The sequence below is a fragment of the Anolis sagrei genome, chromosome 11, assembly GCF_037176765.1.
Source record: "Anolis sagrei isolate rAnoSag1 chromosome 11, rAnoSag1.mat, whole genome shotgun sequence".
NCBI classification, from domain to species: domain Eukaryota; kingdom Metazoa; phylum Chordata; class Lepidosauria; order Squamata; family Dactyloidae; genus Anolis; species Anolis sagrei.
Window position 1 is genome coordinate 29,362,293 of NC_090031.1, and position 19,491 is coordinate 29,381,783.

Below are 19,491 nucleotides of genomic sequence, written 5' to 3' on the forward strand. Positions count from 1 at the left end.
ATATATATATACACACACACACACACACACCTTGGCATTATATATATATATATATATACACACACACACACACACCCCTTGGCATTATATATCTATATATGAATCACCATATTGAACCAGAGAGAGCAAAAGAACTTGAACAGAGAGTCTAGAGACCTATTGCTTTTAATGCGCCGGAACTATTGTTTCAGGACCATTGTTTCCCACCGGACGGTTCTTGATACTTCCGGCTGTTTTGCTTCGGCCGGCATAATGGCGGCGCACGTCTTGCTCGTGTTGCTTCTCCCTGTCGTTTCGGTCTGGCTGGTTTCCTGCTGGTGGCTGCGCCGCTACTGCTTCTACAGACGGCGGACGTTTTTCGCCGACGGACTGCCCGCGACGCTCTTCGTGACGGCGCACCCTGATGACGAAGCCATGTTCTTCGCGCCAGCCATCCTCGGATTGGCTCCCGCCCCGCGGTGGCTGCTCTGCCTCTCCTCAGGTGAGGGTTGCTTGGCAATAGTGACGTCAGCCGCCTAGCAACGCTCGCTCCTCCCTCCCATTGGCTCTCGCCTATTTTTTTTTTTCCTTTGCGCCGCGGTGAGCCATTTTGTGAGGAAGAGAGTCGCGTTGCGGGATGCGCGTGACGTCAGCGGACGCCATCTTTTTTTTAAAGAAATAGAATACAAAATAAAATACAAAATAAATATAATAAAAAATAAATATATTAAAATATTAAATATAATAATATATAAAATAATAACATATATATGTTAATAATACTGAAATATTATTTATTATTATATTATTTATATATTATATATAATAATATTTAAAATAATAATATATGATATATGTTAATAATGCTAAAGTATTATTTATTATTATATTATTTATATATTATATATAATAATATTTAGAATAATAATATATGATATATGTTATTAATACTAAAATATTATTTATTGTGATATTATTAATATATTATTATATATTTATTATAATTATTACATTATTTTTCCTATATTATTCTTACTCTATTATATTATTATATTCATTATATTATTATTTCCTATATTATTAATTTTCATATTATATTATTATATTAATATTATTCTTTCCTGTATTATTACTAATTTTCATATGTTATTATATTTATTATATTTATATTGTGATTGTTTCCCATTTTGTTCTTACTTGTTATATTATTATATTATTAATATTTTTAAATTTATTACATTATAATTATTTCATATAGTATTATTATATTATATTATTTCCTATATTATTATTAACTTTCATATAATATTATTATATTTATATTGTCATTGTTTCCCATTTTGTTCTTACTTGTTATATTATTATATTATTAATATTTTTAAATTTATTACATTATAATTATTTCCTATATTATTATTATACTATATTATTATATTTATGCTATCATTATTTCCTATATTATTAATGTTAATGTTATATTATATTAATATTATTCTTTCCTGTATTACTAATTTTCATATGTTATTATATTTATTATATTTATATTACAATTATTTCCTATATTATTATTTCATATTATATTATTATATTTATATTGTCATTGTTTCCTATTTTGTTCTTACTTGTAATATTAATATATTATTAATATATTTATATGTATTACATTATAATTATTTCCTATATTATTTTTATTTTATTTTATTATATTAATATTATATTAATATTATTCTTTCCTGTATTACTAATTTTCATATTATGTTATTATATTTATTATATTTATATTATTTTTATTTCCTATATTATTATTAACTTTCATATAATATTATTATATTTATATTGTCATTGTTTCCCATTTTGTTCTTGTTATATTATTATATTATTAATATATTTATAACATTATAATTATTTCTTATATTATTAATTTTCATATTATATTATTATATTAATATTATTCTTTCCTGTATTATTACTAATTTTTATATTATGTTATTATATTATTATATTTATACTATAATTATTTCCTATATTATTACTTTTCATATTACATTATATTAATATTATTCTTTCCTGTATTACTAATTTTCGTGTTATTATATTTATTATATTTATATTATAATTATGTCCTATATTGTTATTTCATATTATATTATTATATTTACATTGTCATTGTTTCCTATTTTGTTCTTGTTATATTATTATATTATTAATATATTTATATTTATTACATTAAAGTTATTTTCTATATTATTATATTATATTATATTTATACTATCATTATTTCCTATATTATTAATTTTCATATTATATTAATATTATACTTTCCTGTATTATTACTAATTTTCATATTATGTTGTTATATTTATTATATTTATGTTATAATTATTTCCTATATTATTATTAACTTTCATATTATATTATTATATTTATATTGTCATTGTTCTATGTTATTATTATAGTATATTATTATATTTATACTATCATTATTTCCTATATTATTATTAATTTTCATATTATATTATTAATATTGTTATTTCCTATATTATAATTGTTATATTATATTATAATATTTATTATATGTATATTATCTTTATTTCCTATATTGTTATTAATTGCTATATTATTATTTCCTATATTATTAGTAATTTTCATATCATATTATTACATTTATACTAGTAATTTTCATATTAGATTTTAATTTATTATCTATTATTTCTTATATTATTATTAATTGTTATATTATTAATATATTTATTATATCTATTACATCATTATTATTTATTATTGATATTTCCTATATTATTATTATTATTATTATTTATATTATTAATATATTTATTATTCTATTACATCATCATTATTTATTATTGGTATTTCCTATATTATTTCATATTATTATGATATTATAAATATATATATTAAATTTCTTGCATTATTACATTATTATTGTAATGTGAAATATCTCTTGCGATATATAGGAAACTATTACAACAAAGGGGAAATCCGCAAGAAGGAGCTCCTGGATAGCTGTGCAGTGCTGGGAATCCCACCTTCCAAGGTGACCCTCATCGATCACAGGTATTTTTCCCCTGGATATTATTATTATTATTATTATACTGACACAAAAGCACAGTATGTCACAGCAAATGAGATCTCTCTGCTGGATTTCATATCACAAAATCACAAGTCGAACACTTCCCAAGCGTCTAGGACTGTGTGATGTATTTTCGAATGATGCGAATAGATCCACGTAAGGTGGCCTTTTGCAATTGACAGATCGTGATTTTGTCGATGTTTATTGTTTTCAAATGCCGGCTGAGATCTTTTGGCACGGCACCCAGTACGCCAGTGACCACTGGGACCACCTGTACTGGTTTATGCCATCAGAGCCTTTGCAGTTCGATTTTGAGGTCTTGATAGCGGCTGAGTTTTTCCTGTTGTTTTTCCTCAATGCGACTGTCACCTGGAATGGCGACATCAATAATCCAGACTTTTTCCTTTTCCACAATCGTGATGTTTGGCGTGTGTGTTCCAAAACTTTGTCAGTCTGGATTCGAAAGTCCCACAGTATTTTTGCATGTTCATTTTCCACAACCTTTGCAGATTTATGATTATTATTTATTGGTGTCTTTGGCTGTCCTCTAGGAGAGGAAAGCCAGATATTATTATTATTATTATTATTATTATTATTATTATTATTATTTGGTGTCTTTGAGTCTCCTCCAGGATAGGAAAGCCAGATATTATGGTTGTTGTTGTTGTTGTTGTTGTTGTTGTTGTTGTTATTAATTGGTATCTTTGAGTCTCCTCCAGGATAGGAAAGCCAGATACTATTATTATTATTATTATTATTATTATTATTATTATTATTATTTGGTATCTTTTAGTCTCCTCCAGGATAGGAAAGCAAGATATTCTTATTCTTATTATTATTATTATTATTATTAGGTGTCTTTGAGTCTCCTCCAAGATAGGAAAGCCAGATATTGTTGTTGTTTTTGAATCTCCAGTTGGAGAGGAAAGTGAGATATTATTATCATTATTATTGCTATTATTGATATCTTTGAGTCTCCTCTAGAAGAAAACAGGATGTTATCATCATCATCATCATCATCATCATCATTGTCTTTGAGTCTCCCCTAGAAGAAAACAAGATGTTATTATTATTATTATTATCATCATCCTCATCATCATTGTTTTTGAGTTTGCTCTAGGAGATGAAATTGGGATGTTCTTCTTGTTGCTGTTGTTGTTTATGAATCTCCTATAGGAGCAAAAAGTGGGGTATTATTATTATTATTATTATCATTATTATTATTATTATTATCTTTGAGTCTCCTCTAGAAGAAAACAGGATGTTATCATCATCATCATCGTATTTGAGTCTCCTCTAGAAGAAAACAGAATGTTATTATTATTATTATCATCCTCATCATCATTGTCTTTGAGTCTCCTCTAGGAGAGGAAATTGGGATATTCTTGTTGTTGTTGTCTATTAATCTCCTCTAGGAGCAAAAAGTGGGGTATTATTATTATTATTATTATTATTATTATTGTAGTTGTTATTGGTGTCTTTGAGTCTCCTCTAGGAGAGGAAAGTGAGATATTCTTGTTGTTGTTGTTGCCACATTGGTTGAGACTCTGAGATAGTTAATGAAAAACTATGGTAAAATGTGCTAATTGCAGGATTATGTCCCTCCCCCAAAGGCAGAGTTTGTGCAGTTTCATCAACTTTTCCCATGTTTTGTGATAGAGCCAATGAGGAAATGACATTGATAACCCTGGAAGAAGGACGATTTTTCCACCTGGGGTTACTTGCGAACATGGGTGAGGCCTGGCTCCTCTTTGCGGAGGGATTGCACAATGTTTGCGCTCAACGCAAAGGCAGGCAAAAGGTCAGGCTTGGCTGGCTTGCTCTTTTATTATTCTATTATTATTATTATTATTATTATTATTATTATTATTATTTTACTTCTACGGGTTCAATTAGAACATGTCTAGCCCTTTGCCTCAAACCAAAAGCAGAGGTGGAAATAAATACATTATTATTATTATTATTACCTGACTTTTGTGGATTCAGCCTCGAACCAAAAGAAGAAGTGGGAAGTAAATTCAATATAGTAGTAGTAGTAGTAGTAGTAGTAGTAGTATGATGATCATCATCATCTTCTGACTTTATTGTGGATTCAATAAATTACAATATTATTTTTATTACTATTATTATTATTATTTGATTTTTTGCGGATTCAGTTAGAATGTCTCTAGGCTTCGAACTACAAAGGAGAGGAGGAAATAATATTATCAATATTATTATTATTATTATTATTTAACTTTTTGTGGATTAAATAAGAATGTGTCATCTCTAGGCTTTAACCAAAAAGGAGAGGTGAAAAATAAATACACTTTTATTATTATTATTATTATTATTATTATCATCATCATCATCATCATCATCTTCATCTGACTTCTGTGGATTCAATTAGAACGTCTCTCGGCCTTGAATGAAAGAGAAGCTGGGAAAAATACATTATTATTATTATTATTTTACTTTTGTGGAATCAGTTAAAACATCTTTCGGCCTCAAACCAAAAAGGAGAGGGGGAAATAAATAAATAAATATTATTATTATTATTATTATTATTATTATTATTATTATTATACTTTTGCAGAATCAGAATGTCTCTTGGCACCAAACCAAAAAAGAAAGGAGGAAATAAATACATCATCATCATCATCATTATTATTATTATTATTATTATTATTATTATTATACCTTTGCGGAATCAGTTAGAACATCTCCCGGCATCAAACCAAAAAGGAGAGGAGGAAATACATATTTTATTATTATTATTATTATTATTATTATTTTGCTCAGTTAGAACGTCTCTCGGCATCAAAACAAAAAGGAGAGGAGGAAATAAATACATTATTATTATTATTATTATACTTTTGTGGAATCAATTAGAACGTCTCTCGGCATCAAACCAAAAATGAGAGGAGGAAATAAATACATTGTTGTTGTTGTTGTTGTTGTTGTTGTTGTTGTCTGATTTCTGTGAATTCAATTAGAACGTCTCTCGACCTCAAACCAAAAGGAGAAGTGAATAATAAATTATCATCATCATCATCTTTTTGGTCCTCTGGTGCTATCTACAGTCAGCAAAAATTGTGTGTGTATATATGTGTGTGTGTATTTATTTATATACTGTAGAAGATCCCTTTCTACTGTGTGTGATGAAATAAAACGAGATGCAAGCTGCCCCTTTGCCCTTCCTTCCAACTTCACCGTGGCATCTGGAACTGAGAAGTATTATGGTTTCTCATGAGAAGATGTTTCCACATCTCCCTCTTTTGTTTTGTTTTGTTTATACATCTTTTTGCAGAGATCTCCCTGACAATCCTTCCGTCGAATGGGACATCGCTCTGCTCTCTGCCCTGATCCTGGAGCAAATCGAAGCACACCGCATTGCCCTGGTAAGGAAACTCAGGATACTTTAGCGTTATATATCATTTTAAATGTAAGCCAAGTTGTGTTTTTCTTGAGACCAAGAACTTTCTGACCATGAGAAGAAGAGCTCTTCAATAGTGGAACTCTTTGCCTCTTTGGAGTCCGGTAGAAGCTCCTTCTTTGAAACAGAAGCTGGATGGCCATCTGTCAGGGCTGCTTTGATTGTGCTTTTCCTGCATGATAAAGGCAGAAGAGATGGCCCTTGGAGATCCAACTCTTCTTGCCTCCCTGACCTTTCCTCCATATCTTCAGGGTTTGGCCTCACGTCAGTCGAAGCAAAACCGGACTGGCAAGAAAGAAGAAGGAAGTGCTTTGGTTTCCTCTTTCTTTTCTTGTTGTGGCCCGTGCCGACTTCCAGCCTGTGGCTGCCACCGTCTGGTGCACAGTCGACACAATTATTATATGCTGGTTTCCCTTGAATTAAATGTTTTGACTTTGAACTTTTGACGTATGCCAGGGGACTTGATGGGATCCCCATAAAAAGTGACGGAAATCACAGTGTTTCCCAAAGTTTCCACTCCTCTCCAAACCCATGCTTCTTGCCTAATATATATATATATATATATATCGTTGAAATGTATATTCTGCTGAACTTCAAAGTTCGATGTACATCAGGGGACCTAACGGGATTCCCATAAAGAGTGACGGAAATCGCCATGTTTCCCAGTTTCCACTCCTCTCCAAACTCATGCCTCTTGCCTAATATATTTATTTATTTAAAATGTATATTCTGCTGGACTTTGAAGTTCGACGTACACCAGGGGACCTAACGGGATTCCCATAAAGAGTGACGGAAATCGCCATGTTTCCCAGTTTCCACTCCTCTCCAAACTCATGCCTCTTGCCTAATATATTTATTTATTTAAAATGTATATTCTGCTGGACTTTGAAGTTCGACGTACACCAGTGGACCTGACGGGATCCCCATAAAGAGTGACGGGGATCGTTGTGTTTCCCAAAGCTTCCACTCCTCTCCGAACTCATGCCTCTTGCCTAATATATATATTTATTTAAAATGTATATTCTGCTGGACTTTGAAGTTCAACGTACACCAGTGGACCTGACGGGATCCCCATAAAGAATGACGGGGATCGTTGTGTTTCCCAAAGCTTCCACTCCTCTCCAAACTCATTCCTCTTGCCTAATATATATATTTATTTAAAATGTATATTCTGCTGGACTTTGAAGTTCGACGTACACCAGTGGACCTAACGGGATCCCCATAAAGAATGACGGGGATCGTTGTGCTTCCCAAAGCTTCCACTCCTCTCCAAACTCATGCCTTCTGCCAAAGCCTCACTTATCTTTGTTTGGAATGTATATTCTGCCACGAAAACATACATGCCTGCTCCTTCTATCTTCTGGTTAGGTGGTGACCTTCGACGCGGGAGGTGTCAGTGCTCACACCAACCACAGATCCCTCTACACTGCGGTCAGGTATGTTTCTTGGGGCTTCATGTTGAGATCCAGGTCTTCGGTGCTTCAAAGAGCTTCGTGGCAGTCCACAAAGGACTCCAGGTTCCTGTTTTTGTACAAACAACAACCCTGTGAGGCAGGCCAAGCTGATGACGAGATAGGCTGAGTGAGGTTCACCTAGCCTCAGTGAGGACTCGACCCTTGTTCTTCCCCAGCCACTACTGATTACAAGTGACAAACAAATGACTTACAAACGACTCCTAGTTAAGAACTCAGCTCTGTTTGTAACTATGTTGTTTGTAAGTCGGATCTTTGTCACTCAGGAAAAGTCTGTATATCTATTTGGCTGGAGTCCCTGTTCCAACTTATGTACACACTCAACTCCAGAACAAACCTACAGAACCAATCTTATTTGCAACTCTTATTGCGGAAGACAGTTGATGTCGAACTGGGACACAGTCCTTGGAACGGGAGCGCACCACCGAACCGCGCCTAGAAAAAGATCGGAACTCGAGAAATAGAGAACGGGACACATTGTCCTCGTCTACTTCCTTGTTTGTTTTCTCCTCTCGGCTGCGGGTATTGAAGCCCCAAACCGCTCGGAGTCTGAAAGCAAACCCTGCCCAGCCAGGCCTCGATTGGCGTTGGCGGCTGTTGCGAAACCCAGCGGCAACCTCTCCCCTGGTTGGAAGGGCGCCAGGCCCAGCCACTCCTGAATGCATGTGCTGCCAGGAGCTGGGAAAAGAGCTGTCTCCCAATAACAGGCGTCACCAAGGCCCACTTTCTATATATGGTGTGGAAGGCAGGGGAGGGGAAGGAGATCCACTCCTTGAAAAGGTTGGGCCCTTCAGTGCCATGCTGGAATAGGCTTCCACCACCATCATCCTTCTTATAATTTTATATCATCACAATTCTATATTAGCAACATTATATTATTATTATTATTATTATTATTATTTTACTGTCTTTTTATTATTTTATAGTATGATGTTCTTTTTATAATATTATTATTTTATATTATTATAGATTACTATATTACTATATATAATTATTGCATATTGTTGTATATTGTTATATTGTTTTTATATTATTCATATTATTATAGATTATTGTAGTATTATAGATCATGTATATTATAGTATTGTATTTTTATTATTTTTATTACATTACTAGCTGTACCTGGCCACACTTTGCTATGGCCCTCAGAAAACAGGATTTGCAGACATGAAACTATCTGTGCTAGGAAACTTTATATTATTAATTAATATTATTATAGATTATTATATTACTATATATTATTTTAAATTATTATATTATTATATTTTACTATATAATTTTTACTAAAATTACTATATATTTTACTATATGTATTATATTATTTTAATATTATTTCATGTTATATTATTGTATGTTATTATATTATAAGAATTTTCTGACTATAATTTTTACTATTATATTGTATTTGTATTATTTTATATTATTATATTATATAATTTTATATTATAGATTAATATAATTGACGTTATAATTTTATAACTAGTATGATAAATTTATTATTATTTATTTGTTTTATTATTTTGTATTATTATAATTTTATTATTATATTATTGTATTTTATTATATATATTATGTTCTTATACTATTTATAGATTATAATAGATTACTATATTATTAAATAATAATTTTATAGTATTCTATTATTGTATTTTAATTTTATTATATAATTATAGAGTATTATAATTTTATTATAATAATTTTATATTATTATAGTATTGTATTGTATTTTATTATATTATATTATTATAATTTTATATTATATATTATTATGGATTATATTATTATTTACACATTTTTATTATGATTATACTGTATTTTTATTATTTTGTATTGTTATAATTTTATTATTATACTGTATTTTTATTATTTTATATTGTTATATTATATTATAAGTTATATTATTATTGTATATTATTATTATTATTATTATCATTATTATGGCTCAAGGCAGGACACAACACAGTCAAATTATTTGAAAAAATAATTGAAAAAAATAAAACACCAATATTAATCACATTCATAGTTTCAAACTGTCTGAGTAGGCCCTGCCAGAAGAGGTGGGTCTTTGAGTTTTGGACATGGTGTTAAAAACGTGAAGCCCGTGGAAATGATAGAAAGGTTGGATTGGATGGACAGGGATCTTTCAAGGTCATCTAGTCTGACCTGCATCTTAGTGCAGGAAGCTGATGACTTTGAGATCCGGAGAAATAAAAATCAGCATTGCAAGAGGTGGAGACCAATGTGGGGAAAGGGAGACGGCCCCAGGACGTATTTACATATTCACCTGGGCACTATTTGTTTTTCAACAGGTACCTAATATCAGAGGAGAAACTTCCAGGAGGTATGTGACGCCAGGGCTCTTTCTGCATCATCATCTCATACTAAATATGTGAAGGCTTGTGGGCAAGCATGTTGAGAGACACACAGATAGAGAGAGAGAGGAAAGAGAGAGAGACAGAATGATAGAGGAACGATAGATAAAAGGAATGTAGATAGATGGATAGAGGAATGAAAGACAAACAGATAGAGGAAAGAGAATGGGAGAATGATAGAGGAATGTAGGTCGAGAGGGAGGAAAGGGAAGAGACAGGATGATACGGGAATGATAGATAGAGGAATGTAGATAGATGTATAGAGGAATGAAAGACAGACAGATGGGTAGACAGACAGAAGAATGATAGACAGGAATGTAGATGGATAAATGATAGATAGATAGATAGATAGATAGATAGATAGATAGATAGATAGATAGATAGATAGATAGATAGATGATATTATTGTGTTCTCAAATAATATGCTGTGTCCAGGCTGGTTCATCAGGTGCTCTGCTATGGCTGACTTCTCTGGTTGAAGTAGTCTGCAGTGCCTTTCATGTTCCTTGTTTCGTGTTTGGGCAACGCTGCGTTTGGTGGTCCCACCCAGAGGAAAAGTGTTCCTGCCATACATCAAGGGAACCACTGACCGCAGAGGGAAGCTGATGAGGAAACACAACATACAAACAATCTACAAACCCACCAAGAAAATCCAACAAATGCTAAGTTCAGCAAAGGACAAGAGGGATCCTCTCACCTCTGCAGGAGTCTACCATTGTATACCATGCAGCTGTGGACAAGTCTACATAGGGATCACCAAAAGCAGCATTGCCCAAACACGAATCAAGGAACATGAAAGGCACGGCAGACTACTTCAACCAGAAAAGTCAGCCATAGCAGAGCACCTGATGAACCAGCCTGGACACAGCATATTATTGGAGAACACAGAAATGCTGGACCACACCAACAACCACCATGTCAGACTACACAGAGAAGCCATTGAAATCCACAAGCATGTGGACAATTTCAACAGAAAGGAAGAGACCATGAAAATGAACAAAATCTGGCTACCAGTATTAAAAAACTCAAAAATTACAACAGCAAAACAGCAGAGAGGAAACAACCAGGCACATCTTAACACCTCTCAACAAAAGATTTTCCCAGGCTCAGCCAGGCCTTCAAATGCTAATGAAGGTGATCAGTTGAAACATTCACACCTAGCTCCAGCAGAGAAGAGCTCTTGGCCCCACCCCAGCCATTCCACAGATCTATAAACCCATTGTCCTAATTCCAACAGACCTCACTACCTCTGAGGATGCTTTATTATTTATTTATTTATTTACGACATTTATATGCCGCCCTTCTCACCCCGAAGGGGACTCAAAGCGGCTTACAAGATATATATACATACAATATATTATTAACATAGTACAATATCAGTTTTAAATATTGCTATATTGCACTATATCAATTATACTGTAATATTATTAGTAATATTACATGTAATATAAATATATAATTATAATATCATATTATTAGTAGTAGTATTATATTGCATTACATAACAATATTATAAACATTATATGTATACACAATTTATTATATATTATATTATAACGTATTATTAGAATAGTACAGGAGACAAGGTGGGTCCCCAACGGATGGCAAATGCAGAAGACAAGATGGTGCTGTCCCCTGGCCTCCCTCTCTTCATTCTGGCCCAGAGTGACAGTTGGTGATCTGGGGAGGGGTCCCCAACGGGACCATAGATGCAGGCGAAACGTCAGGAGAAATGCCTCTAGAACATGGCCCTATAGCCCGAAAAAAACCCACAAGAACCTAGAAGATAGATAGATTAATGATAGAGGGAGGAAGCAAAGAACATGCCTTCATCCACTTTCGGAATCCATCAGTGTTGATGAGTGGATGAAGGCATTTCCTTTGCATAACCTTGCACAAGCCAGTTCCTTCCAACACTCCACAGGTTTGCATTTACTCTAAATCAACACAGAAGATATTACTACTATGATTAATAATGATCAGAATAATTAAAATAATATTAATATTCATAATTATGTTAATAGCATTATTCGTTTAAAAATAACAGTCTTAATTACCAGAAAAACAGTATTAATATTACTAATAGTATAATATTAGTAGTATTGATAACAAATGGCATTCTATCTGGACTGGCAACAAAAGAGGAAGCTGGGTTTTAAGGGGCCCAACAGCGCCACCTGGTGGGCTCCCTCCCTCCCTTCCTTTCCTTGCTTGTCTATTTCCAAAGCCCTTCCTGCTTGAGATAAAGGGATCTTTTTAATCTGGCTCTTTTAATATTTAACTCCTATTTGCAGCAGTGGCTGCCTAGCAGAATTTTCCATCCTCGGAAATGCAAATGTTGAAATCCTCTCTGTACAGCACTAGGTTGACTTTGAAGCCAACGTACTAAAAATACACTGTTGGAGTGAGATTATTATTATTATTATTATTATTATTACTTTACCGACACAAAAACACAGTATGTCACAGCAAATGAGATCTATATGCTGGATTTCGTATCACAAAATCACAAGCCGAACACTTCCCAAGCGTTCGAAATATACAATGCCAGAAAACCGCATTGTTGTTGTTGTTGTTGTTGTTGTTGACACAAAAACACAATATGTCACAGCAAATGAGATCTATATGCTGGATTTCGTTTCACAAAATCACAAGCCGAACACTTCCCAAGCATTCGAAATATACAATGCCAGAAAACCACACTATTATTATTATTATTATTATTATTATTATTATTATTTTACTGACACAAAAACACAGTATGTCACAGCAAATGAGATCTACATGCTGGATTTCATTTTGCAAAATCACAAGCCGAACACTTCCCAAGCGTTCAAAATATACAATGCCAGAAAACTGCATTATTATTTTTATTATTATTATTAGCAGCTTGGGTACCCTGCGTTGGCCCAGGTTATTTGAAAAAGTCATTTTTTTAATTGTATGAAATGCATAAGGTTGTGGGTGAACTACAACTCCCATCATGCCCTGTGAAACTCCATCAGTACTTCAACTTTGTTATGCTGGGCAAGTTTGCTATAGATGCATCATCAGTGGGATTGAGTGTGCTCTCTGGCTGTAGGTAAACTACAACTCCCACTATGGAGAGTCAGTCATCTCCAACCACTCCACTAGGTTGAGTGAGTCATGGGGGTTCTGGATGCCAAGTGTGTCTGTCATCAGTGGAGGTCTCTGTTTCTCTGGTTGTGGGTGAACTACAACTCCCAGAAAGGAAGGTCAGTTCCCCCCAAACCCCTCCAGTCGTCAAATTTTGGCATATCAGGTATGCGAGTCAAGTTTAGTCCAGATCCATTGGTGTTTGGATTCCCAGTGCTCTCTGGATGTAAGTGAACTACAACTCCCACTATGGAGAGTCAGTCCTCTCCAACCCCTCCAGTAGGTTGAGTAAGTCATGGGAGTTCTGGATGCCAAGTTGGGTCCAGGTCCATCATCGGTGGAGGTCTCTGTTTCTCTGGTTGTGGGTGAACTACAACTCCCAGAAAGGAAGGTCAGTTCCACCAAACCCCTCCAGTGATCAAATTTCAGCATGTCAGGTATGCGTGTCAAGTTTAGTCCAGATTAATTGGTGTTTGGATACACAGTGCTCTCTGGATGTAGGTGAACTACAACTCCCCCAAATCAAGGTGAATTTCCCCCAAAGGCCTCCAGTATTTTTTTCTGGTCATGGGGGGCTCTGTGTGCCAAGTTTGGCCCAATTCCATCTTTGGTGGAGTTCAGAGTGTTCATTGATTGCAGGTGAACTATAAATCCCAAGACCTACAACTCCAAAATGTCCAGGTGGTGGTGAATTCCTTTCAAGCTCTGTGTTGGGTTGACTTTGAAGTCAATGTCCCAAGGAGGGCACTGTTGGAAGTGAGATTACTAATTAATTAATATTATTAATAATTATTATTAATAATATCCTATCCACCTTCTCCCTCCTTTGCCCAGGCTGCCGGGTCCTCGTCCTGGAGACGGTCCCCCTTTTCCGGAAGTACGTCTCCCTCTTGGATCTCCCTTCGGCCTGGATCCAGACTCCGGATGTGCTCTTTGTGCTGACGCAGGAGGAGGCCGACCTGGCCAAGGTGGGGAAAACCTCAGGGGAAAGGATTTCGGATAAATATCGAAAGATATATACGTATTTCCCAGATTGTAATCTACCAGCCCTATTAGGAACCAGGGGATATTTTATGACCCCCTAAATTATTTCTGGTCCAACCTCCTTCCCATCCAGAGTGGACAAAACTCATCTATCTGTCGAGAGGGCTTCGATGGTGCCTTGGCAGAAGGACGTTGGACTGGATGGCCTATGGAGCCTATTCCAGTCCTATGATTATGATAATATCAACAATAATAACAATATAGCAATATCATCAATATAGTAATAATCCTATCTTCCTGCCTGGAAGAAAGAGGTTGGACTAGATGGCCTTTGGAGTCTCTTCCAATTCCATAACTCTAATAATAATAATAATAATGATCATCATCATCATCATCATCATCATCCAATACAACAGCCAGCAGAGTGATCTTGTCTGCTGTGGACTCATCTTGTTGTGTTTCTAATAATAATAATAATAATAATAATAATAATAATAATAATAATAATATAGTGATTCTATCTTCCTGCCTGGCAGAAGGGGGTTGGACTGGATGGCCTTTGGAGCCTCTTCCAATTCCATAACTTTAATAATAATAATAATAATAATAACAACAACAGTAATAATAATGACCCAATACAACAGCCAGCAGAGCGATCTTGTCTGCTGTGGACTCATCTTGTTGTGTTTTGAATAATTATAATAATAATAATAATAATAATAATAATAATAATAATAAAAGATAGTAATATCATAGTGATTCTATCTTCCTGCCTGGCAGAAAGGGGTTGGCTGGATGGCCTCTGGAGCTTCTTCCAATTCCATAGCTCTAATAATAATAATAATAATAATAATAATAACAACAACAACAACAACAACAAAAACAACAATAATCCAATACAAAAGCCAGCAGAGTGATCTTGTCTGCTGTGGTCTCATCTTGTTGTAATAATAATAATAATAATAATAATAATAATAATAATAATAGAAGATAGTAATATCATAGTGAGTCTATCTTCCTGCCTGGCAGGAAGGGGTTGGACTGGATGGCCTTTGGAACCTATTCAAATTCTATGACTCTAATAATAATAATAATAATAATAATAATAGATAGTAATATCATAGTGATTCTATCTTCCTGCCTGGAAGAAGGGGGGTTGGACTAAATGGCCTCTGGAGCCTCTTCCAATTCCATAACTCTAATAATAATAATAATAATAATAATAATAATAATAATATGATTCTATCTTCCTGCCTGGCAGAAAGGGGTTGGACTGGATGGCCCCTTGAGGTCTCTTCCAATTCCATAACTAATAATAATAATAATAATAATAATAATAATAATAATAGAAGATAGTAATATCATAGTGATTCTGTCTTCCTGCCTGACAGAAAGGGGTTGGACTGGATGGCCCCTGGAGCCTCTTCCAATTCCATAACAATAATAATAGTAATAATAATAATAATAATAATAATAATAATAATAATAAAGTGATGCTATCTTCCTGCCTGACAGAAAGAGGTTGGACTGGATGGCTTTTGGAGCCTATTCCAATTCTATGACTCTAATAATAATAAATAATAATAACTGGCACTGACAAAATTACCATCTGCCAGCTGCAAAAGGCCACCTTACTGAGATCTGCATGTATTATTCGCCGATACATCACACAGTCTTAGACACTTGGGAAGTGTCCGACGTGTGATCCACTACAACAGCCAGCAGTGCCTGCTGTGGACTCATCTTTTTTTGTCTCTAATAATAATAATAATAATAATAATAATAATAATAATACATTGATTCTGCCTTCCTGCCTCGTAGAAGCGGGGTTGAATGAGATGACCCTTTGGGACTAACTTCCAAATCTATAGAGAAATATCAACTGCTTGGGAGTTTAATGGAGCCTCCTTCTCTGGAGGTTTTGAAGCAGAGGCTGGATGGCCATCTGTCGGGAGGGATCGGATGGTGCCTTCCTGCCTGGCAGAAGGGCGTTAGTAAGTCTAGAGACATTATAACAAGCCACGTGATCCTGAGATGAGTAGCATAGCACAACCACACGATGGAATGGCATGATGGGCATCTTGATCAACGTAACTTGGGAACCAGTTGCCCAAACATCTAAAAACAAGGCCCCCGTGTCCCATTTTCCTTCCAGAGCGCCATGCGATGCCATCGCAGCCAACTCCTGTGGTTCCGCCGCCTCTACCTCCCCTTCTCCCGCTACATGGTGATCAATTCGCTCAACTACCTCCAACTGGAGGGCGAAAGGGGCTTCTCGCCAGCAGAGAAGCCTGGCCAACTTCGATGCGTCGACAAACAGACCCTCCGCTATCGTCCCATGGAAACATTTCCCTCTCTTGGCTGAAAACCACATTCCCGCCAGTTCAAATTTCTGCCAAGGTGCAAAAGCAAACCACAGGAAGTTCGCATCATTTCCTGCACAGATGGACAAGAGAAAGCCTTACTCTTTCTATCTATCTGTCTAGCATTCTGATATCTCTCTATCTACCATTCCTCTCTCTCTTTTATGTATCTATTATTCCTCTCTCTCTCTTCTGTCATCTATCTATCTATCTATCTATCTATCTATCTATCTATCATTCCTCTTTCTACCTATCTACATTCTTCTATCACCTATATCATTCCTCTCCCTCTCCCTCTAACACAGTGGTTCTCAACCTGGGGTCCCCAGATGTTTTTGGCCTACAACTCGCAGAAATCCTAACAGCTGGTAAACTGGCTGGGATTTCTGGGAGTTGTAGGCCAAAAACATCTGGGGACCCCAGGTTGAGAACCACTGCAACATATTACACACACGCACACACACATACACTTATCTCTCTATCTAGCATTCCTCTATCTCACATTATTGTCTATCTATTAGCCACTTTGAGTCTTCTGGTGGAGAGAAAAAGCAGGGTATAAACATAATAATAATAATAATAATAATAATAATAATAATAATAATAATAATAATCTGTCTTTCCTCTATTCATTTACCTACTTATCTATCATTTTGCTATCTATCTATTATTCCTCTATCTATCTATCTGTCTGTCTGTCTGTCTGTCTCTCTGTCATTCCTCTATCTTTCCTCTATTATTCCTCTATCTATCTATCTATCTATCTATCTATCTATCTATCTATCTGTCATTCCTCTATCTTTCCTCTATCTATTATTCCTCTATCTATCTATCATTCTTCTCTCTCTCTCTCTCTCTATCATTCCTCTATCTATTATTCCTCTATCTATGTATCTATCTATCTTTCCTCTCTCTCTCTCTCTATCATTCTTCTATCTATCTATCTATCTATCTATCTATCTATCTATCATTCCTCTATCTATCTATCTATCTATCTATCTATCTATCTATCTATCTGTCATTCCTCTATCTTTCCTCTATTATTCCTCTATCTATCTATCTATCTATCTATCTATCTATCTATCATTCCTCTCTCTCTCTCTCTCTCTCTCTCTATCATTCCTCTATCTATTATTCCTCTATCTATGTATCTATCTATCTTTCCTCTCTCTCTCTCTATCATTCTTCTATCTATCTATCTATCTATCTATCTATCTATCATTCCTCTATCTATCTATCTATCTATCTATCTATCTATCTATCATTCCTCTATCTATCTATCTATCTATCTGTCTGTCATTCCTCTATCCTTCCTCTATCTATTATTCCTCTATCTATCTATCATTCCTCTCTCTCTCTCTCTCTCTCATTCCTCTATCTATTATTCCTCTATCTATGTATCTATCTATCTTTCCTCTCTCTCTCTCTCTATCATTCTTCTATCTATCTATCTATCTATCTATCTATCTATCTATCTATCATTCCTCTATCTATCTATCTGTCATTCCTCTATCTACTTTTTATTTTTTTATTATTTATTTACAGTATTTATATTCTGCCCTTCTCAACCCACAGGGGACTCAGGGCGGATTACAATGTACATATACATGGCAAACATGGATAAATACAAATAATCCTGCTCCTTTATCTCACCCTGAGTTTTTAAATCATTTTATGTACACTGTCATTATGTTTGGTTTACAGTTTTTTCCCTTCTCTTTATGTTTTGTGTGTATTGTTTATATGCTTATATGTTTTATATTTTAATGCTACATTGTTTATTTTATTGCAATTTGTATCTTATTTTATTGTATTTTGTTGTTCGGGCTTGGCCTCATGTAAGCCACCTGGGGAGATGGTGGCAGGGTATAAATAAAGATAATTGTTATTATTATTATTATTATTAAACATTCAATGCCATAGACACACAACATATATAGACAGACACACAGAGGCTATTTAACATTCCAGCTCCATGAGGGTATTCTGGCCACCAGGAGAGCCGTTCCTTCACCGACCATTTGTGACACTGATGAAGTACTTCCTCATTCTTGCATGCTTGCTGGAGATTTTTATGGTGTCGTAAATTAGTTAAATTAGCCTCCCCGCATATGCAGTGCCTAAATTTCCTACTTAACAGATGCAACTGTCTTTTGGGCTGCAAAAGTCGACAGCAAGCTACACAAATTGGTCAGAAGCTCACTCCAACCTATCTATCTGTCATTCCTCTATCTATCTATCTATCTATCTATCTATCTATTATTCCTCTATCTATCTATCTATCTATCTATCTATCTATCTACCTATCTACCTGTCATTTCCCTATCTATCTATCTGTCATTTCCCTATCTATCTATCTATTATTTCTCGATCTATCTATCTATCTATCCATCTATCTGTCATTTCTCTATCTATCTATCTATCTTTCCCAATCCAAAGCCACATGGTCAATCTTTTAAGTGTGGAGGGACCATTGCTCTGAGACGAATGCACTGAAATGTCATAGAGTAGTAATTTCCAATTTTGTGACCAAAGAATGAATTCACATCCCGGATGGTTGAAAGGGAATGGTTTCTGATTCACTTCGGAATTCCACTCAGCGACAGGGAGGGGCGGCACACAATCATATTAAGTCATGAAAATAAAAAAACATTGTACTTTTGTGTATTCAGCTACTTGATTGGATGGGGAGTTATTT

General features: G+C 34.5%; 1 protein-coding gene across 1 annotated transcript; it reads left to right on the plus strand.

Moving 5' to 3' along the window:
* Positions 1 to 162: 162 nt before the first annotated feature.
* PIGL (phosphatidylinositol glycan anchor biosynthesis class L) lies at positions 163 to 17,597 on the plus strand. The gene is made up of 7 exons (XM_067472118.1): positions 163 to 481; positions 2,955 to 3,054; positions 6,360 to 6,450; positions 7,854 to 7,921; positions 10,267 to 10,298; positions 14,281 to 14,414; positions 16,586 to 17,597. The coding sequence occupies exons 1-7, from the start codon at positions 169 to 171 to the stop codon at positions 16,793 to 16,795; spliced, it is 948 nt and encodes a 315-aa protein (XP_067328219.1). The 5' UTR covers positions 163 to 168; the 3' UTR covers positions 16,796 to 17,597.
* Positions 17,598 to 19,491: the final 1,894 nt, after the last annotated feature.